This window comes from Dipodomys merriami, unplaced genomic scaffold (genome assembly GCF_024711535.1).
Source record: "Dipodomys merriami isolate MVZ:Mamm:240054 unplaced genomic scaffold, mDipMer1.0.p SCAF_41, whole genome shotgun sequence".
Classification (NCBI taxonomy): Eukaryota; Metazoa; Chordata; class Mammalia; order Rodentia; family Heteromyidae; genus Dipodomys; species Dipodomys merriami.
The window spans coordinates 10,427,792-10,448,255 of NW_027205715.1; the positions used below are offsets into that span (position 1 = coordinate 10,427,792).

Here is a 20,464-nt window from a genome sequence, read left to right on the forward strand (position 1 = left end):
TGGCCTGTACTAAATCTCAAGAGACTGAGATCCAAAGAGTATAGTTTGAAGCCAACCTGGGTAGGAAAGTCCATAAGATTCTTCTCTCCTGTTAAGCAGCAAAAAACTGGCAATGGAGCTTTAGTTCTAATAGAGTGCAACACCAGCTTTGAGTGAAAAAGCTAAGGGATACCTCTCAGCCATGACTTCAAGCTCTACTACCAGCACAAACACACATGAAAACTCTCTGTCTCTCTCTGTCTCTCTGTCTCTTTCTCCCCCTCCCCCCTCTCTCTCTGTCTGTCTCTCTCTCTCTGTCTGTCTCTGTCCATCTGTCTGTCTGTCTGTCTGTCTGTCTGTCTGTCTGTCTGTCTGTCTCTCTCTCTCTCTCTCTCTCTCTCTCTCTCTCTCACACACACACACACACACCAAATCCAGGAGCATAAGCACTATATTAGTTACTTTCTTATCATGTCCTACCTGAATGCACTAACATTCCCATGAATCCACTACAAAACTTCTATCCTATAATCAAGAGTGAATCATTGAGCTTGAGCTAGAAGCTCTGCAATAAACTTGTGCTCATGGTGATTGGTGTCATTGTCTATTCTCCAAACTGTTTGAGAGTCCAACAAGAGCATCTGCCCAGGTCTGGGTAGAAGGGTCTGGGTCCATATCCTTGGCCACAGTTCCTTAGATTGGAGACCTTCAGTGCATGTCAGACCTTGTGGCTGGAATGGAGGTCAGAGAATCTTTAGGAAAGTCATTCTAGGACAAATGAGCCTTCCGGAAATGGCACCAAGAAGGAACACCCATGCTGCCAGGCTATAGGTTGTCAAGAGTACTGTGCACCAGATTGAAGAGTCAAAGCTGATTTTCATGGCACCATGTCTTCTGGGCTGCAGTTTCTGTCCCCTGGTGTCTCACTGCATCTTAGCAGGATCTACATGTTCCACACACTCCTGAATACAGATCAGGCACCCAGATTACTAGAGGCACAGAGAGTCCTATCTCCTCACAGTGCTGCAACCAGCAAGTTCCCTACAAATGGTTTTCAAGTGGGTAAATGACTGCCCTTGATCTCAGCCACCAGGATCGCCACAGGATGGAGGGGAATGTGTCCTTAAGAAATGCCACAGTGTGTAGCCATTTTTATTGTGCAACTACAGGACTCTGGTTGATGCTTGCCTTAAAGTAGTGTTCTAGCACAAAATTGGTGTTATTATCATACCAAATGGGTAGAACAAGCCAGAAAAGCACAAGAAAAATGGCAAGTCCAGGTATCTCAACTCCCACTCATGATAATCAGGTGATAGAAAAATTAATGAAAAATCCAGAGGAGAGTTCACAAAAAGCTCTACAAACACTACTGGTAAACATGGTGAATGAAAAGATTGAAAACCTGCAAAAGACTCAGTGTTAGCGTGATAGAGATTGAGAGCAGGCAAACCAAAGATTAATACAGGACTCTTGTGAGCATGAGGAATCTATTCAAAGAATAATACAGGATTGTGTGAGCAGGTTGAGAACAGTCAATGAGAAAGAAAGGAAATGTGTGAGCATGCTGAGAACAGTCAAAGAGTAATACAGGAATTGGGAGAGTGGGATGAGAATAGACAAAGATCAGCACAGCCATTCATGGAATCCATAGAGACAGCTGAAAGAGTTCATGGAGATCACAAAGGAAATGCTCAATGGAGCTCGACAAAAGGAATGGGAGTCCAAGGAAACCATAACCAATCAACTAAGTGATTTGAGAATAAACACTGAACACCAAATTAAAGAAGTAAAGAAGTTCATACAAGATCTAAAACAACGCTCCAACAAAGAATTTGAAGCCATCAAAGCTGACCAATTAGAAGGAAAAGGAATAAAAATCTAAGTAGAAAGTCTTGACATTAGGTTATACCATGCAGAAGATCGAACTCGGGGATTGAAAACAGCCTAGATATTATAGAGAAAGAACATACAACTATCAAGACAAACCCCAGAAATATGATAGATCTATTCAACATTTGGAAGAGACCATCAGAAGCCCTATGCTGAAGATAATGGGTGTAGAGGAGCACCTAGAGACAAAAGTTAATGGTCTAGGAAATTTGTTTAACAGGATCCTAGCAGAGAACTTCCCAAACATGCAAAAATATAGGCCTATTCAGATACAAGAAGTTTTTAGAGCCCCAAATAGACCAGACCAAACAGGACATCCTACTATCACATTATAATCCCCACAGGATCAATTCAGACCAAGAAAAATCCTTAAAGATGTCAAGGAGAAAAGATTAATCATGTATAAAGGGAAACCAATTAGAATCACCTCAGATTTCTCAGCAGAGACAATTAAAGCAAGAAGAGCCTGGAATGATGTATGCCATGCCCTGAAGACAAACAACCATCAACCAAGAATACTGTACCCAGCTAAACTCTCCTTCATAACTGAAGGTCAAATAAAAACCTTCCATAGCAAAGAAAAACTGAGGGGTTAGGACGGTGGCTCAGTGGTAGAACACTTGCCTTGCATGCCTGAGGCCCTGGGTTTGATTCCTCAGCACCACATAAGCAAAAAGAAAAAAGCCGAAAGTAGTGCTGTGGCTCAAGTGGAGAGGTGCTAGCCTTCAGCTGAAGAGCTGAGGGACAGCGCCCAGGCCCAGAGTTCAGGCCCCATGACTGGACCCAAAGAAAAACTGAAACAATATATCTCCACCAAACCAGCCCTACAAAAGATACTTAAAGATGTCCTACACATAGAAAACCAACAAGACCACAATAAAGACCAAGAAACAGCACACAAACTGAGACTCCCTTCCCCCTGACAGTGACACAAGTGGTTTTTTTCCTTTCTTGCTATTGTTTTTAAAGTACTTATAATGTACTATGTGATTTTTTTTATTTCTTTAGTATGCTCCTCCCATATGGTATAACTCTTGTTTTCACTGTATTTGATTCCCATGCCCTACATCTTGTATATACACTTTACTTATTTGAGGAGGGTAAGGGAAATAAACAAATAAACAGGGATATAAACAGGAAATAAACAGGGATACTGTTTGACCCACTGTAATAATGAGATGTACAAGAAACTATGTTGAAAAAGAACTTTACAACTTGTGGAAGGGGAGAGAGGGAAGAGTTGGGGAGGTAGGAAGGGAAGGGAGGGTAGGGAAAAACAAAGGAGGAGGTAACAATGCTCCATAGGAAATGTACTCATTACCTTACTCTTGTAACTGTAACCCCTCTGTACAGTATTTTTAAAACAAAAAATGTATTAAAAAAAAAAAGAAGGGCCATAGTGAAGAGTATGTTTGAATGGACAGCCACTCACAAACAGGAAGGGGTCCATGCAGACCCTCAGACCAGGTCTCTAAGGGATAACAGAACTAGAGTGGGAGTTGGCAACCTGTGAACAATGAGTTCAAGGAAGAATTTCAAAATGAGCACAGTCATAGCTCCCTGTCTCTGCTCAAATACTCATGTTTGCACTCATGTTATGGGGGCATTATCCATCTGTGGGATTCTGAGCCTGCTTCTCTCAGGATAGCGCCGAATTTACAAACTTCACTTTAGTGAGAGTTCACAGTATTCCAAGGACTGCAGAAGCCACACAGCTCCCCTGGAGGAGGACAAAGGAAAAGTAGGGGAAGGGAAGGGCTCACAAAAAGTGCTGACCACTGACTTCCTGTGAACACTGCCCTATCAGTGCCACTCTCTTGTAGGACCAACCTTGCCCTGCCTCTCCTATGTCCCTGCCTATCCCATGTCATGTCCAAACTCCTGGTTGGAAAAGGACCAAGTGAATTGTGCCTGTTGGTGAGTGCAATGGAATAGCTTTGAACCAGGATCCTCAGATGTTAGTTGAGAAGTTAAGATTGCAGTTGTGGGCCATTGGTACCTGGTTTATGTATCTGATTCTTTCTCTCTCTCTTTGCTTGTCTCTCTGTGTCTGTGTCTGTGTCTGTGTTTGCCTGCCTCTTTCTCTCTGCAGAGCACACATGTAGCATCATGCTTAGACTAATAAGTTTCACTCACTTTATCCAAACACTTCCAATATTCCAGTATGAATCCACACCAATAACTAACTCTTATACCTAATTCTAGTAAGCATGTCCCACATGTGGAGAACTCACAAGGCACGTCACTTGGTCCAGAGGTTGAGGGGTGTCCATTGAGAGTGTCCTCCAGGCTGCTCTGGATAGCTGGAGGGAGTAGTGGCCACCTTGCCTTGGTGCTCCAGTGGAGGGTCAGTCTGATGTGGATTCGATTGGCTCAGGGAGGATGTCTCACTTGGTCTTCGCTTTCCTGGGTTTTTATATGTTTTAGGCTGGGCTTCTTCACTTCTGTCCTTTCTGGTTATTGCTGCCGGCTGGTTGCCTTGGTGATGGCTTCACTTCTGGACTTGTCTAGTTATCTCTGCAGGTTCTGCTTCAGCTGGTCCCCTTGGTAAAGTCTTTGGCTCCCTAGATGTGTACTTATCTCTATATTTCATAGTTTTAACTCCTAATTTCACAGCTTAATATTTCATATTATTTCACAGCACACATACACTCAATATATTCCCTATTTAACAACGCATTGTGCCAGTATTCTATGATTCTCACTACATTCTCTCTTTCTCTCGCTCTGCCTCTCTGTGTCTTTCTCTCTGTGTCTCTTTCTCTGTCTCTCTGTCTCTCTGTATGTCTCTCTCACATTTTCTCTCTCTTTCTCTCTCTCTCTTTCTCTCCACACACACACACACACACACACACACACACACACACACACACACACACACACACATATCCTGGCTCTGTCTCCCCATCTTTTTCCAGATCATTAGGTATATGTAAGTTTTCATCAGCCTCCTCAAACATACAGAAATGCATCTAAGAACCTTTCATTCCATGTTTTTAGCATGGTTATTGTAGATGTCATGGTCTCTGAATGGTGATGCAGGAAGTGGAAGGACCCATCCGGACCTTCAACCTTGCAGTGGTGCACCACAGCCACAGTACTATGAAGAAGCATTGTGATTTTCAGTCAAAATAAAGGAATTTGATCCTAGACCCTGAACTTCAAGGAGCTAAACTCTCAGCCCCCTCAGCTCAGGTGCTATTTAGATTAGGAGAATGAAGGTCAGAGAGAGCTATTGAATCTGAGTAGCCAAATATCCTTTTTCTGAGTTTCCAGACGAGTGTCTTGATTTACCAACACTGCAGCATCACTTTCTCCCCTCATCCAGCAGTAACCCATTTGGCTGGCACCAGACCCGGAACTTGAACTAATTTTATACAGGAATTCAACCAGGAGAAACAGAGAAACCACATCATGAGAGGCCCAACTGGGAATCTTATTAGAAAGCTGGCAACTACAGGTGGACTCCTGTCTCAAAGATCTGCAGCCCAGAATGTAGATTGCACAAAGTTTTTAAAGACAAAAACCACATGTTTGGCATGGAGACCCAAGCAAACCATATAAGAAATTACTCAGTGGCAAGCAAAGCTTCCATATAGGGGAGCTGTCAGGAGTGAGCAAATCAAACCATCTAAGGAAATAATCAAGAGTGAGTATTATCTGTAGCAAAGCTTTTATGGGACTAAAAGCATGACATCTGTAATTCAAAGAATTGGGCTGGGAAGGTGGCTCAGTGGCAGAGCACTTGCCTTGCATGCATGAGGCCCTGACTTCCTGTGACCACTGCCCCATCAGTGACAACATTCTCTTGCAGGGAACAACCTTGCCCAGCTTCTAAATGTCCCTGCCTACTCTGTGTCAGGTCCAAACTCCTGGCTGGGCAAGGTCTACTTGAACTGTACCTGTTGTTCAGTTGCAGTGTGCTGTCTGGAGGGCCAGAAAAGGTCTTGTGAGGCAGCCATGCTACTCCACCAACTTCCTGCTTGTCTGACTGCAGTGGTCTGTGGATTCCTACTTCTCCCACTTTGGATTAAGGGTGAGACTCCTGCAGGGGATGGTTCTGGGTGCGGAGTGGAGGGTAATAGGACCCAGAGTGAGATCTTCCACATTGTACAGAACAGAGTTTTAGCTTGGAGAAAGGAGGGATGGAGGGGCAGGTGGACATAACAGATGATAGTATGGGAAAATTGTGCTCCATAAGTATCCATAAAATGCCCACAGTGGTGATCATAGAACTCAGAGAGGGTCATTGATGCCTGAGGACACAGAGGAGTGAAACCCAAATGAAGGAGTCTGAGGTGCACTGAAATGTGCCAGGCAGAGTCAGGAATTCTAGACATTTCCCTCCTGTATGTGTTGTGGCAGCAGTAGCTGTAATCACTCCTGCATTTGCTCATGTAATTGTCATTCACACTATCCTCTATTCCTGACTGGGTCTACATCATCACCAGAAAAGCATCTTGGGATTGTGCAATATTCCCCTGCAACAGTTTCTGGTTCTGGAAGAGCTATACCTCCCTAGAAATGTATCATGAATTTGAATTGAGATGCCACTGAGTTTCTTTCACCTAGGTTTCAAATCTGGGCAAAAGTTTGTTGGATCCTTGGGTAAAGGGTATGTACCCTGTGCCTACCACAAAGTCCTCAGGCCCTTATCAGGAGCTCAGGCCACCAGAAAATTATATCCAGAAATGTATGTGCAACCTTTGATCCCCCTCACCCCAGAGCGTGCTAGGGTGGGCCCTGATGAACTCCCCTACTCTCTCTCCCCTAATTCGTTCCCCTTACCTCACCCATGGCCCACTCCAACCAGATTCCCTCCATTACCTGCTCTTTATCAGGCTCTGAGTATTGATTATGAAATAGTGATTCCAAGTGATTCCTGTTACTATCAGGAGGAGCTGATTGTGTAAATCAATGTATCCAGAAGTCCCAGGGTTTTAATCTCCTAATTCAAGGGTCACTTTTTGATACTGCATGACTCAGCTTCTTCATAATATTTCATGAGAGGCTTGAAGCAACATCTATGTGGCTGGTCTCTAACAGGAACCTATGAGCAATGTTTATCCTCTAGTGTAACAACTATGAAGTATGGTGGCCACAGTGAGTTCCAGGGTCAGAGTTCCCATGTAGCCAAAACCTCTAGCGAAGACAACATGGAGGTCAGTGGTATGTCTTTAGACTTGCAAAGATGTTGGGAAATTGCTGTCTGTGGTGTCTATTTGTAGTTGCTATCTTGATTCAGTCATACCAGGCTACATGAAACTGGCTGATTCACAACTAGCTCCAAGATAGTGGTTAGGGGCAGGAGAGTTATTTTTCTTATAGGAACAGGTCAGATTCGTGAATTTCTGCAAACTGAAGATGATAATGGGGGAGAGAGTGTTCTCATAGAGGTGGAATTTGTACTGATTAAAATATAGCCAGGGATTGTGGCCCTGACTAGATGTCTAAAAACACGTAAAGGAGCAGGAGTTTTGGGGCTACCTACTATGAGCACAAATGAAAGCAATCTCTGTATTAAGGTAGTGGAAATAAACCTAATGTATGCAGCATTCACCTGAACAGTTATTATGATTGTACAAGCCAGTTTGATGTGAACATGAGATAATTTCCAATGACCTTCTCCATTCTTGAACCCCAACAAAAGCTGGCAAGGGTTTTCATGATCTGATCAGAGCTATGTTCCTCTCTCCTTAGGGCCCTTATCTCATCTTAGCATTTTAGATACCTCCAGTGTGAGTTCCCTGAGGATTGAAAATGTTCAGTCTAGTCCTCAGCTTCCTCGTGGTGCCTTGTTAAAAATGTTGGCTTACTAGAGCTTATTCTCCCATCACTTAAGACACAAGCTGGAAGCTGGTAGGGCTTAATGGTGACATCAAGTCCCTGAGAACCTCAGGGATCCTGACTGGTAGGAAGGTCTGGGTCAGGTCAGTGAAAACAGTGGTGTTGGAGCACAGTCATGCAGGCAGAATGTATGTGAAGGCATTGAACCTGCAGATCAGAGGACCTTGCCAGGCTAAACTGTGGGTGGCATAGAGCCAACAAGAGCCACAATGTGAGTGTCTGCTGATGGGGCACACCCAACTTTCGTGTACATCTTTCCACTCACAGGCCAGGAGCCAGCCAGCCCCATCAGAACCACACACACCGGGCAGGTGCAGGGCAGCCTTGTCCATGTGAATGACACCAATGTGGGAGTGCACATCTTTCTGGGAATTCCCTTTGCCAAGCCACCTGTAGGACCACTGCGGTTTGCCCCTCCAGAGCCCCCTGAATCTTGGAGTGGTGTGAGGGATGCCACCTCCTACCCAGCCATGTAAGTTCTCGTGGGGTGAGAATCTCTGTGGTGGGATGGGCACCCTGGACCAGACTCAGTGTTTCTCCCATGTAAACCTCACACTCCACATTCTTTGCATTGCAGCATTTCCCATTTAGTGGGTGGAGCAACTTTGCCAGGCTCATGGCTCTGGCTTTGTGTATGAACAGTGTTAGGCACCATGTGCCAAAGCACAGAGATATACTTGTGCCATGACTTGGATCATGCCAATTGTTCTCTGCCACCAGGGGAGGCTTCCCTGGGAAAGGTTCACCTGGGTTGTATGGACCTGACAGAGCTCCTGGTCCAGCAGTAGATGCTACAGATCCCTGAGGAGGGCAGCATGGGGGCTCCTTGGAGAAGCCCAGCTCCACAGTCACTGTGCCTACCCAAAGAGCCAGGTGGCACTAGTTAAAGAAATGTCTATGTGCTTCCAACTGGATGTGTGGTGAAAGGAGTGTGTTTTCCTGGGGTCCTTGATTTGGATTTCAGCAATGTCCCACTACCCTAGGGGTAACTGAGCTTCATTCATTCATACTACATTGGTGTTGTGGTAGCAACCCTGGCTGGTCTTTAATTGGCACAGAGAAATGGTGTAAATGTCAATACTTGCAGCCAATGCTTCTAGAAGATGCTATGAGTCAAGATGTACAAGCCTTAGGAGGGGAGATATCCAAGGCCCACAACAACATGAAGGTTTCCTGGAGATCAGACCTGCACCTAGCTTGAGATGGAGAGCCTCACCCATCCCAAGTCATGTGGCCTGCGTCTTGTTTGGGAGAGTCATGAGAGAAGATTCTGTATAAACAGGGCACCAGTGCAGCAGAGATTTACAGTGACTGAAAACAAATCTAGCCTCAAGGTCAGATCTTTGGCCATGAGACAAGCCCTGGGATAATTGTCTACTCTTTGAAACAGGTGTCTGCAAAAGGCTCTTCCTATGAATTCACTGAAGATGGTGAAGCTAACCAGACCTCCAATCTCAATGTCTGAAGACTGCCTTTATCTCAACATCTATTCACCTGCCAGTGCCCAGGAGGGCTCTAACCTGCCTGTGAGTGTCAGGACTTGGTTGTACTTTGTGGGAGGACATTTCTTCTGTAAGACTCTTAGTAGTGGCAAGACTAGATCTGAGGCAGTGTGGAACCAATGAGAAGTTTCATTATTAGGTTCCAAACACCACTTGCCAGGAAGGGTGACTCACCAATGGTAGGGGATGTAAAATCCTAACTGTTCCCAGATGTTAGAGGCCTGAGCTCTTTAATCAAACAAGAACTCACTCTAGCAACTTGAGCCCAGAATATTTACTGAGAAGCCCAAGTGCTTTACTTTGAGATCACCCAGTTGTGGGTTATGTATCATGCCAATGCTAGTATGTGATCCATTTGACTCATATGAAAGTGAGACTGAGGAAAATGCACCTTTTCTTTCCACTGTAGATGGGCAAAAGAGTTAAGGCAACAATACTGTAGTTTTGGAGTCATGAATTCAGACTTCAATTTCTGGAATGGATCTCAAGTATAGTGATTGAACGTGGGACCCTCACCCAAGGCCAAGTTCAGGAGATCCTGAGGGAGTTCTTGACATGTTGGCAAATGGCACACAGCCAAACCCATGGACAGTGTTATGGACACCAGAGGTAGGATTGTGGCTGAATGAGAATTGATGACAGATGTCTTGACCTTCCCAGGTGATGGTGTGGATCCATGGTGGTGCACTGGTTTCAGGAATGGCTTCCACGAATGATGGATCCATGCTGGCAGCCATTGAGAATGTGGTGGTGGTCACTATCCAGTACCGCCTAGGAGTTCTAGGCTTCTTCAGGTGAGCCTGGGATTGAGCTGGCCAATGAGTGCCAAACACAGCTGCGACAGCCCTGTGACCCTTGTCTCTGCCAATTCTCAGCACTGGAGACCAGCATGCCACTGGCAACTGGGGCTACCTGGACCAAGTGGCCGCCCTACGCTGGGTCCAACAGAATATCGCCCACTTTGGAGGCAACCCCGACCGTGTCACCCTTTTTGGCGAGTCTGCAGGTGGCACAAGTGTGTCCTCACATGTCGTGTCCCCCATGTCCCAAGGACTCTTCCATGGTGCCATCATGGAGAGTGGGGTGGCCCTGGCACCAGCCCTCATCTCCAGCTCCTCTGAACCAGTCTCCTCAGTGAGTGCCCTCGGCTGCCCTGGTCCAGATTCCCTGTTTTTCCCCTCACCCGAAGAGCCCCTGCTTCCCTTTGCTTGCTTGGTACAAAAAGGACCATGCAGTAAGTTGGGAACTTCTTGGGAATTGGTGAGGGCTCAGAGGTAGGATCCACACCTTTGAGCTGGGGGGAAGATCTCTCTAGCCAAGGCCCCTGAGCATCAAGAATGTGGGAATAAATTTCATACCTACAGTAATCCACACACTCTACCCTAAGAGATCTGGAGGAACTTGCATCAATCTGGGTCTGGGAAAACCTCTCTTGCTACTTCAAAGGGTGAGGCAGCCCCTTCCTGGTTGCTTTCCAGATGGTGGCCAACCTGTCTGCTTGTGAGAAGGTGGACTCAGAGGCCTTGGTACGCTGCCTGCGGACCAAGAGTGAAGAGGAAATGCTGGCTATTACCAAGGTCGGCTGAATGAGGTGGTGAGGTTTCAGCATGGGAAACTGATCCCTGAGGGAAAAAGGGAGATAGGGTGCGAATCACCCAGTCTTAATACTCTGAAGCAATGACTCTGGTTTGCAGCCCTGGATACAAACAAAAACAAAGGGAGGCTAACTCAAGTGTTGGATCTTTTGGTATATGTGTAGGAGAGAATACTGGGAAGAATTAGGATAGGGTGGAAGTAACATGAGTACAATAGAAAATATGTGGTATGTGATCTCACTTCCTTATCACTGATGCCTCCTCAGACCTTCAAGGAAATCCCTGCAGTGGTGGATGGGGTCTTCCTACCCAGGCACCCCAAGGAGCTGCTGGCATCTGCTGACTTCCACCCAGTCCCTAGCATCATTGGAGTCAACACTGATGAGTTTGGCTTCCTCCTCCCCATGGTGAGCCTTAGTTCTAACTCATGATTTTTCTGGTGAGCTCATCTGCTATGTGTGTGAGTGTTAGGGGGTGCATGGTGGACCTGGCATGATATCTTCGTGACCACGCATTTCCAACTTAAACTGTCTCCCCACCACTCAGGTCTTGGGATTTCTTGACATGATAAAGGGAATAAATAGAAGTACCTTGCCATCTGTCATGCAGAACATGGTAGGACTCATGGTAAGGATCTAGACACCTGCCTCAATGGATGGGGATCCCCAAGATATTTGCTCATACACTAATTTTCAGGAATATAGGATATGTGTTTGTGGCAGGGTTACACCAGAGCTTGGCTCTTCCCTCTTATACTAATCTCCCACAGAGTCCCCATCTCTCCACCCAGAGGCTGCCTCCTCCCTGTCATTGAACTGTCTGCCTAGCCTGACTCTCTCTGATCCTCTTGGCACAGAACTTGCCTGCTGAGTGTGCTCACCTGCTGATGGAAGAGTATATGGGGAACACCGAGGACCCCCAGACCCTCCAAGCCCAGTTCCAAGACATGATGGGGGACTTCATGTTCGTGATGCCTGCACTGCACGTAGCGCATTTTCATAGTGAGTACATCTTTAGCTGAGGCCTGACGGCACTGCGGGCAGCTCAGAGCTGTGCATCCCAGGTGACCTCTGTCCAAATCCCTACCTTCTCTGTCTCAAGGCTCCAGGGCCAGGCACTTGATGTCCCACCAGTCATCAAATTCTCATGGCTACTCTAAGACACAGGCATCACTGGCACTCTACAGAAGAGAAAACTTAATCAGTAACTAGTCTAAGACTACACAGGAAATCCAAGCCATGATTTAACCAAAGTTTTTCCCATTGGGATCACTAGGAGAACAGGAGTAGCATGCAATTCTTGACCTCAAAGCTCATCCTAGAAATCAGAGAATGGAGCACTGACTGTGATGAGCAACTTTGGTCTTTGCAAGGCCTCCTCCTGCCTGAGGCTTCTCACTTCACACTCCAGATTCCAGGCAGCTTCACCCTAGCTATCTTATCACCTAAGGTGAGGAAGGACAACTCTAGTTGAGGGGTCACCATGTCCTAATTTGTCTCCACATCCAGGTTTCCATGCCAGCGTCTACTTCTATGAGTTCCAACATCGTAAGAACTTGACCGTGAACCTCAGGCCACCGTATGTGAGGGCCGACCATGGTGATGAGGTTGACTTTGTTTTCGGGTCTTCCTCCTATGGCAGCAGCCGTGAGTCTTCATTTCTATTAGCTACAGTTGGCCACACTAAAAGGCTAAGAGAGAGGACACAATCAAGTGTCCAAAACCTTACTATTCTAAAAGCTGCAGGTTTTTAGAATCCTAGCCTTTCCCCAAGCAGCCTGTGCTCCCAACACCTGTCCACATCTACAATAAGGTGTCAGACATGGGTACAGAGTGCATGATTGGAAGTTATGATTGTCAATAAATTATTCCCAAGGACTGGGGGTAGAAATGACCTCTAGACCAGGAACACACACTGGTGTATTCAGCTAGAGGCTGGGATGAGTAATGGAAGGTTGTGCAATGGGAGTATCTGATCCTGGGTGGGACAGAGGAAAAAGATCAGGCCTGGTATGGAGGACCAGACTACAATTGAATGTAGGGGGTAAAGCCAGAGTAGGCACCCTGAAATTGTCCAGGATATGGATCTTTGTTCTCCTCTCTGCAGCTGGCTTTTCTGAGGAAGAGAAGTTACTGAGCAGGAGGATGATGAAGTACTGGGCCAACTTTGCCCAGAATGGGTAAGATAATACACCTAACTCTGCCTCCCACCAGTGGAGTCCACCTAGTGATTCCCTTGTGGTATCCTCATAGGGACACATCATCCTTAATTATGTGATAACAGTCCTCCAAACCCCAGCACTCACTCACACAGAGGGTCAAGTCATGCTCTCTTGCCCCAGAGATCTCAAAGGTGGACCACAGCATTGTGGAAAGATCAGCACTCACCTCTGTGAGGTGGCTCTGATCCATAAGGAACACACACTAAGGGTAGGTCTTGGTTTTCCTATACCAGAAAAGTTTCCCTCATTCCCTCCACTCCTGATCTTTTTTTTTGGGGGGGGGGATCCGGTCGTGGGGCCTGAACTCTGGGCCTGGGCGCTGTCCCTCAGCTCTTCAGCTCAAGGCTAGTGCTCTACCACTTGAGCTACAGTGCCACTTCTGGCTTTTTTTCTTTTTGCTTATGTGGTGCTGAGGAATGGAACCCAGGGCCTCATGCATGCAAGGCAAACTCTCTACCACTGAGCCACCTTCCCAGCCCTCCACTCCTGATCTTTTGGGCTGCCTGGCATGACTCTAATGAGGTGATTGGTCCAGGCTCACAGGACTCAGAATGACCCTCAACCCCCCACTCCTGGGAGGGTGTGCCCACAGGAACCCCAACAGCGAGGACCTGCTCCATTGGCCCAAATTTGACCAGAATGAGCAGTACCTACAGCTGGACATCCATCCTGCCGTGGGCCAGGCCCTGAAGGCCTCCAGGCTGAAGTTCTGGACCAAGACCCTGCCCCAGAAGATCCAGGAGTTCAATGGGACCTCATATCTGTGTGTGACATGTTCTTCACTGTTTTTTCTTCTCTTCTCTCTTCACTTATTTTCCTTTTTTTGGTAATGAGCATCAAATCCAGGATGTTGTACTTGCTCAGCCAGTGCCTTGCCACTGAACTACATCCCAGTCCTCTTTTGTATTTTTAATCAAGTTGTTTAGAACACTTTCAAACCTAACTTTATGCAGACACATACTTTCATTTCTATTGGATTCTCTTCTGGGTCTTTGAGTGTTTAATTGGAGATACAAGTATCATCGACTTCCCTGCCTGGGCTGGCTTTGAACCAAAATCCTCAGTTCTAGGGTTCCTGAGAAGCTAGAATTATAGGTGTGAGCCACTGACACCCAGCTTGTGTCTCTGATGCAGGAAGTGACGGTGCATATGGGGACCTTGCAGTGGTGTACCATAGCCACACTAGTAAGAAGAAGCATTGTGAACTTCAGGGAAAATAAAGGAACTTGTTGCTAAACCCTGAACTTCAAGGACCTAGACTCTCAGCTCCCCAGCCCAGGTACTGATTAGGTTAGGAGAATGAAGGTCAGAGAGAGCTATTGAGTCTATGTAGCCAAAAGTCCTTATCCTGTGGTTCCAGACCAGTGTCTGGGTTTACACACGCTCCAGCCTCACTTTCTCCCCTGGCTGTATCCCATTTGGCTGATACCAAACCAGCACCTTGATCTAACACCCCTGCTTCATTTCCTCCCTTCTTCAGCTGTGCCCCAGTTTGCATAATATCTATTTCTCACTATTAGTTACTGTCTGATCAACCTCCACCAGAATGTATGGGTTGAGCCATGTGCTGGTGGCCTGAACCTAACTCTCAAGAGGCTGAGATGTGAGGCTTGCAGTTTGAAGCCAGCCTGGGTAGGAAAGTCCATGAGATTCTTCTCTCCTGTTAAGCAGGAAAAAGCTGGCAATGGAGCTTCAGCTCCAGTGGAGGGCAACACCATTTTTGAGTGAAAAAGCTAAGGGATAGCTCTCAGCCCTGACTTCAGGACCTGGTACCAGGACACTCACACACACACACCACCACCACCACCACCACCACCACCACCACCACCAAAACCAATATCACCAACACCAACAATTTCAGGAGCAGGAGCACTATATTAGGTATTTCCTTATCAGACCCTACCAAATCACACTAACATGAACCCAGTATAAAAACCCTATCCTATAAGCAAGAGTGAATCATTTAGCTTTGGCTAGAGACTCTGCAATAAACTTGTGCTGTTAGTGATCTATCTCTGTCTATTTTCCAAACTGTGTGTGAAAGTCTACCAAGAGCATCTGCTCAGGTCTGGGTAGAAGGGTCTGGGACCATGTCTTGGGCCTCAGTTCCTTAGACTGGAGACCTTGAGTGCACATCAGACCTTGTGGCTGGAATGGAGGTCAGAGAGTCTTTAGTCAAGTCATGCCAGGGAAATGAACACTCCAGGAATGGCACCAAGAAGGAAAGCCAGTAGTGCCAGGCTGTAGGTTCTCAACAGTATTGTTCAGCATATTGAAGAATGAAACCTGGTTCTTAGAGGCAGTGAAGTCCGTGTCAGGTTGAGCCTTCCACTTCCTCTGGGAAATCAGGCAGGGCTGCAGCAACTGGCACCTGCATCCCAGCAGGATTCTGCACCTTTCACAAACTCCCAATTACTGACCTCACTCACAAATTACCACAGTCTCAGAGAGCCCTGTTTCCTCGCAGTGCTGCAACCATTGAAGTTCCCTTTAAATGTTTTTCAGGTGTGAAAATGCCTGACCTTGATCTCAGATTGGGGGTCGGTGAATAGGGGGATGGGACCTTAGAAATGACACAGTGAAAAGTATGTTCGAAGGGTCAGTCATTCCTAAAAAGGAAGGGGTCCATACAGACCCTCAGACTATGACACTGAGGGATGAGGGAACTTTAAACATGGATTCTGTAATCTATGAACAATGAGAACAAGGAGGAATTTCAAAACAAGCACAGTCATACCTCCCTGTCTCTGCTCAAGTGCTCATTTTTACCTCATAAGAGGTGGGGGCATTGTGCATCTGTGGAATCCTAAGCCTGCTTCTCTGCAGACCAGCCCTGAATTTCTCCAGTACAACCTTCACTTCAGTGATAGTTCCTAGTATCTCAAGGGCTGCAGAAGTCACCCAGTACCTTTGGAGGAGGGCAAAAGGAAAGTAGGAGAAGGGAAGGTCTCACACCTAGAGTGCTGACCACTGACTTCCTGTGACCACTGCTCCATCAGTGCCCCTCTCTTGCAGGACCAACCTTGCCCAGCCTCTCCTATGTCCCCGCCTACTCCCTGTCAGGTCCATACTCCAGGCTGGGCAAGATCTAGGTGAATTGTGCCTGTTGGTGGTTTGAAATGTGCTGCATAGAGACACAGAAATGGTCCTGTGAGACAGCCATGCTGTTGGACCAACTTCCTGCTTGGCTGATTGCAGTGGTCTATGGGTTCCTGCTTCTCCCACTCTAGATCCAGGGTGAGACTCCAGCAGGGCACCAGTTGGTGGGGCACCAGGGTGAGATTTGCCACATTGTGTAAAGCAGAGTTAGCGCTTGGATGAGGGAGGGAAGAAGGGATAGGTGAAGATTACAAATGATATTGTGGAAAAATTGTGCTACACAATGCCCATGGTGCTGATCATATAGCTCAGAGAGGGTCAGAGATGCCTGAGGACACAGAGGAATGAGGCCCATATGAAAGCAACTAGGGTGCACTGACATGTTCCAGACAGAGTCAGGGATTCTGAACATTTTCCCTCCTTTGTGGGTTGTTACAGTTGTTGTAACTGCTACTAAACCTGCTAACATAATTGTCATTCAAACTGATTGGGTCCCCTCATTGCCAAAGAAGCATCTTGGCATGGTCCAAAGCCACTGCAAAGGTTTCTGATTCTGGAAGAGCTATACCGCCTCAGAAACACATCAGGAAGTTGAACTGAGATGCCACTGCGTTTCTTTCACCTACGTATCAACTCTAGGCAAAGGCTTGGCTTGGCTTCTAGGACAAAAGAGGATATGCCCTGTGCCTGCTATACAGTCCTCATGATCTTATCAGGAACTCATGCAACCAGAGAATCCAGAAATGTATGTGCAAACTTTGATCCCCCTCACCCCAGAGAAAGCTGGGATGGGCCCTGATGAACTCACCTACCCTCTCCTATTTAATCTGCACTGAGTTCCCCTCAGCTCACCCATGGCTCACTCCTTCCAAATTCCCTCCCATATCTGCATTTGATCAGGATCTGACTAGTGATTCTGAAATAGTGATTACAAGGTAACAACTGCTTATTACAAGAATAGTTCGCTGTGCAAATCTTGTTATCCAGAAGACCCAGGGTTTTAAATCTCCTAATTGAAGAGTCACTTTTGCCACAGCATGGTTCAGCTTCCTCATACCATTTCATGACGAGCTAGAAGCAACATGCAGGTAGCTGGTCTCTAATAGGAACCTGGGAGCAATGCTGGTCCTCTCCTGTAACAACTATGAAGAATAAGTGGCTGGTGCCCACAGTGAGGTCCAGGGTCAGAGCTCCTATGTAGCCCAAACCTCTTGTATAGACAACATGGAGGTCAGTGGTATCTCTTTGGACTTGGAACGATATTGGGAAATTGCTGTCGATAGTGTGTTTGTGGTTGCTATCTTGGCTTTAGCCATAGGAGGGGACATGAAGCTTGCTGATTCACAGCTTGCTCCTGGAGAGTGCTTAGGGGCAGGAGAGTTACTTTTCTTAACAAATAGTTCAGATTTGGATTTTCAGCAACTTGAAGGTGATAATGTGGGAGAGAAGGTTCCAGTGGAGGTGGAATTGGTACTGATGACAAAATAGCCAGAGCTTGTGGCTCTGACTGGATGTCTCAAAACACCTGAAGGAGCAGGAGTTTTGGGACTACCAAATGTGGGCACACACAAAAGGGTTCTTTTTAAGGTAGAGGAAAAAGCCCAATGTATGAAGCATCCATTTAAACAATTACCATGATTGTACAAACATGCTGATATGGACCATAAGATGATTTCCAATGGCCTCTTCCCTCCTTGGTTCCCAATACAAGCCAGCCAAGGTTTTCACAATTTGATCACAGTTGTGTGACTCTTACCTTGCAGCCCTATTTCTTTTGGGCAATTTTGATACCTCCAGTGTAAGTCCATGAGGATTGGAAATGTTCAATCCAATCCCCAGCGTCCTGATGGTGCCTTTAAAAAACCATTAGGTTACTAGAAATGATGCTTATTCTCCCATCACCTAAGCTGGAAGCTGATAGGGCTTAATGATGATATCAACTCCCAAAGAAGTTCAGGGAGCCTGCCTGGTAGGAAGGTCTGGGTCAGGTCAGTGAAAACAATGGTGTTGTAGCACAGTCGTGCCGGCAGAAAATAGATGAAGCCATTGAACCTGCAGATCAGAGGATCTGTCCAGGCTGAGCCATGTGGATGGCATAGAGCCAACAGGAGCCTGAGTGTGAGTGGCAGCTGATGGAACACACCCAACTCTGATGCACATCTCTCTATCCACCGGCCAGGACTCAGCCAGCCCCATCAGGACCACACACAAGGAAGATGTGGGGCAGCCTTAGTACATGTGAAGGACAGCAGAATGACAGTCCACACCTTCCTGGGCATTCCCTTTGCCAAACCACCTGTAAGACCACTGTGGTTTGCCCCTCTGGAGTTCTCTGAGGAATGCCACCTCCTACCCAGCCATGAAGGTTCTTGCTTGGTGAGAATCTCTGTGGTGGGATGGGCACCCTGGACCACACTGAGTGTTTCTCCCCTGTAAACCTCATTCATTTCCTTCTCCACTGGGAATGTCTCATGTCCATGTTTACAATGAATTTGCTGTGCTTCAGTGGGTGGAGCAACTTTGCCAGGCTCACAGCTCTGGCTTTGTATATGAGCAGTGTTAGCACCAGGAGCCAAATCACAGACATATTTGTGCCATCACTTGGATCATGACAATTTTTCTCTGCCACCGAGAAAGGCATTTCTGGGAAGGGTTCACCCGGGCTGCATGGATCTGACAGAACTCCTGGTCAGGCAGCAGATGCTACAGATCCCTGAGGAGGGCAGCAGTGGGAGCTCCTTGGAGAAGCCAAGTTTCACAATCCCTCAGATGCCACTAGCTGAGGAAAAGTGTATGTGCTTCCAACTGGAGACATAGTATAAGGCGGTGGTTCTCTTGGGGTCTTGATTTGGATTTCAGCAATGTTCCATTCCGCTATGTGTACCTGACCATCATTCATTCACACTACTCTAGTGTGGTGGCAGAAACACTGACCAGGTTGCAACTGGCACAGAGAGGAGGTGTAAATGTTAATTCTTGCAGCCAACACTTCTAGAAGACTCTATGAGTCAAGATTTCCAACGCTAAGGGAGAGAGAAATCCAAAGTGCTTTGTGGAGGTCAGAGCTCCATTCTAGCTTGAGATGGGGAGCCTCACCCATCCCAGGCAGGTAGCCTGGGTTGGTGGTTGGAAGATACAAGAGAGAAGATTCTGTATAAACAGGGCACCAGGCAGCAGAGGTTCCCAGTGGCTGGGAACAAATCTAGCCTCAAAGTCAGAGAAAAACACTGGAATAATTGTCTTCTATTGTAAGTAGGTGTCTACAAAATTCTGATATAATGAATACACAGAAGATGGTGAAGCTAACTATACCTCCCTTCCCTATGTCTGAATACTGCCTTTATTTCAACATCTATTCTGCCAGTGCTAAGGAGGGCTCTAATCTGCCTATGAGTGTCAAGACTTGGCTGGCCTTGGTGGGAGGCCATTTCTTCGCAAGACCTTTATTAGTGGCAAGAACAGCCTGGTTTCTGAGGCAGTGTGGAACCTAATGAGAAGTTTCATTATCAGGTTAAAAATACCACTCACCCAAGGAGGGTCAGTCATCACTGGTACCGGGGGATGCAGAGTCCTAACTGCTCCCAGATGTTAGAGGCCTTGGTTCCTTCATCAAACAAGAACTCACTCTACCAACTTGAACCCAGAAGATGTACTGAGGAACTCAAGTGTTGAAGTTTGAGATCACTCGAGTTGTGGATTATATATTGTGCCAATGTGAATGTCAACCATTTGAGTCATATTAAAATGAGACAATATGTGAATTGCCCCTTTTATTTCCACTTTAGATGGGAAAGATAGTAAGGGCACCAATACTCCAGGCTTGGAGCCATTAATTCACACTTGGATATCTGGAGTAGATCTAAAGTATAATGATTTCACTTTGGACCCTCAACCAGAGCCAACTTCAGGAGGTCCTAAGGGAGTTCTTCCCAACTGGACAGTGTAATGGAAAACAGAGGTAGGATTGGAACTGAATGAGAGTCAATGACAGCTATCTTGACTTTCCCAGGTGATGGTGTGGATCCAGGGTAGTGCACTGGTTACAGGTATGGCTTCCTTCCATGAATGATGGATCCAGGATGGCAGCAACTGAGGATACAGTGTGAGTCCCAGGCTTCTTTAGGGGAGCCTGGGATTGAGCTGGGCACCGAGTGCCAAGCAGAGCCAGGACAGCCCTGCGACCTTTGACTCTGTCACTTCTCAGCACTGGAGACCAGCATGCCACTGGCAACTGGGGCTACCTGGACCTCATGGCCTCCCTACACTGGCTCCAACAGAATATCGCCTACTTTGGAGGGAACCTCAACCATTTTTGGCCAGTCTGCAGGTGA

The 20,464-nt window shown here is 46.6% G+C and overlaps 1 protein-coding gene across 1 annotated transcript; it reads left to right on the top strand.

Moving 5' to 3' along the window:
• The first annotated feature begins 5,829 nt into the window (after positions 1–5,829).
• LOC138806880 (pyrethroid hydrolase Ces2e-like) lies at positions 5,830–20,464 on the top strand. The gene is made up of 14 exons (XM_069992290.1): positions 5,830–5,905; positions 7,984–8,188; positions 9,107–9,242; positions 9,879–10,012; positions 10,094–10,352; positions 10,697–10,795; positions 11,080–11,220; positions 11,360–11,440; positions 11,670–11,814; positions 12,322–12,459; positions 12,920–12,992; positions 13,627–13,797; positions 18,993–19,070; positions 20,338–20,464. The coding sequence occupies exons 1-14, from the start codon at positions 5,830–5,832 to the stop codon at positions 20,462–20,464; spliced, it is 1,863 nt and encodes a 620-aa protein (XP_069848391.1).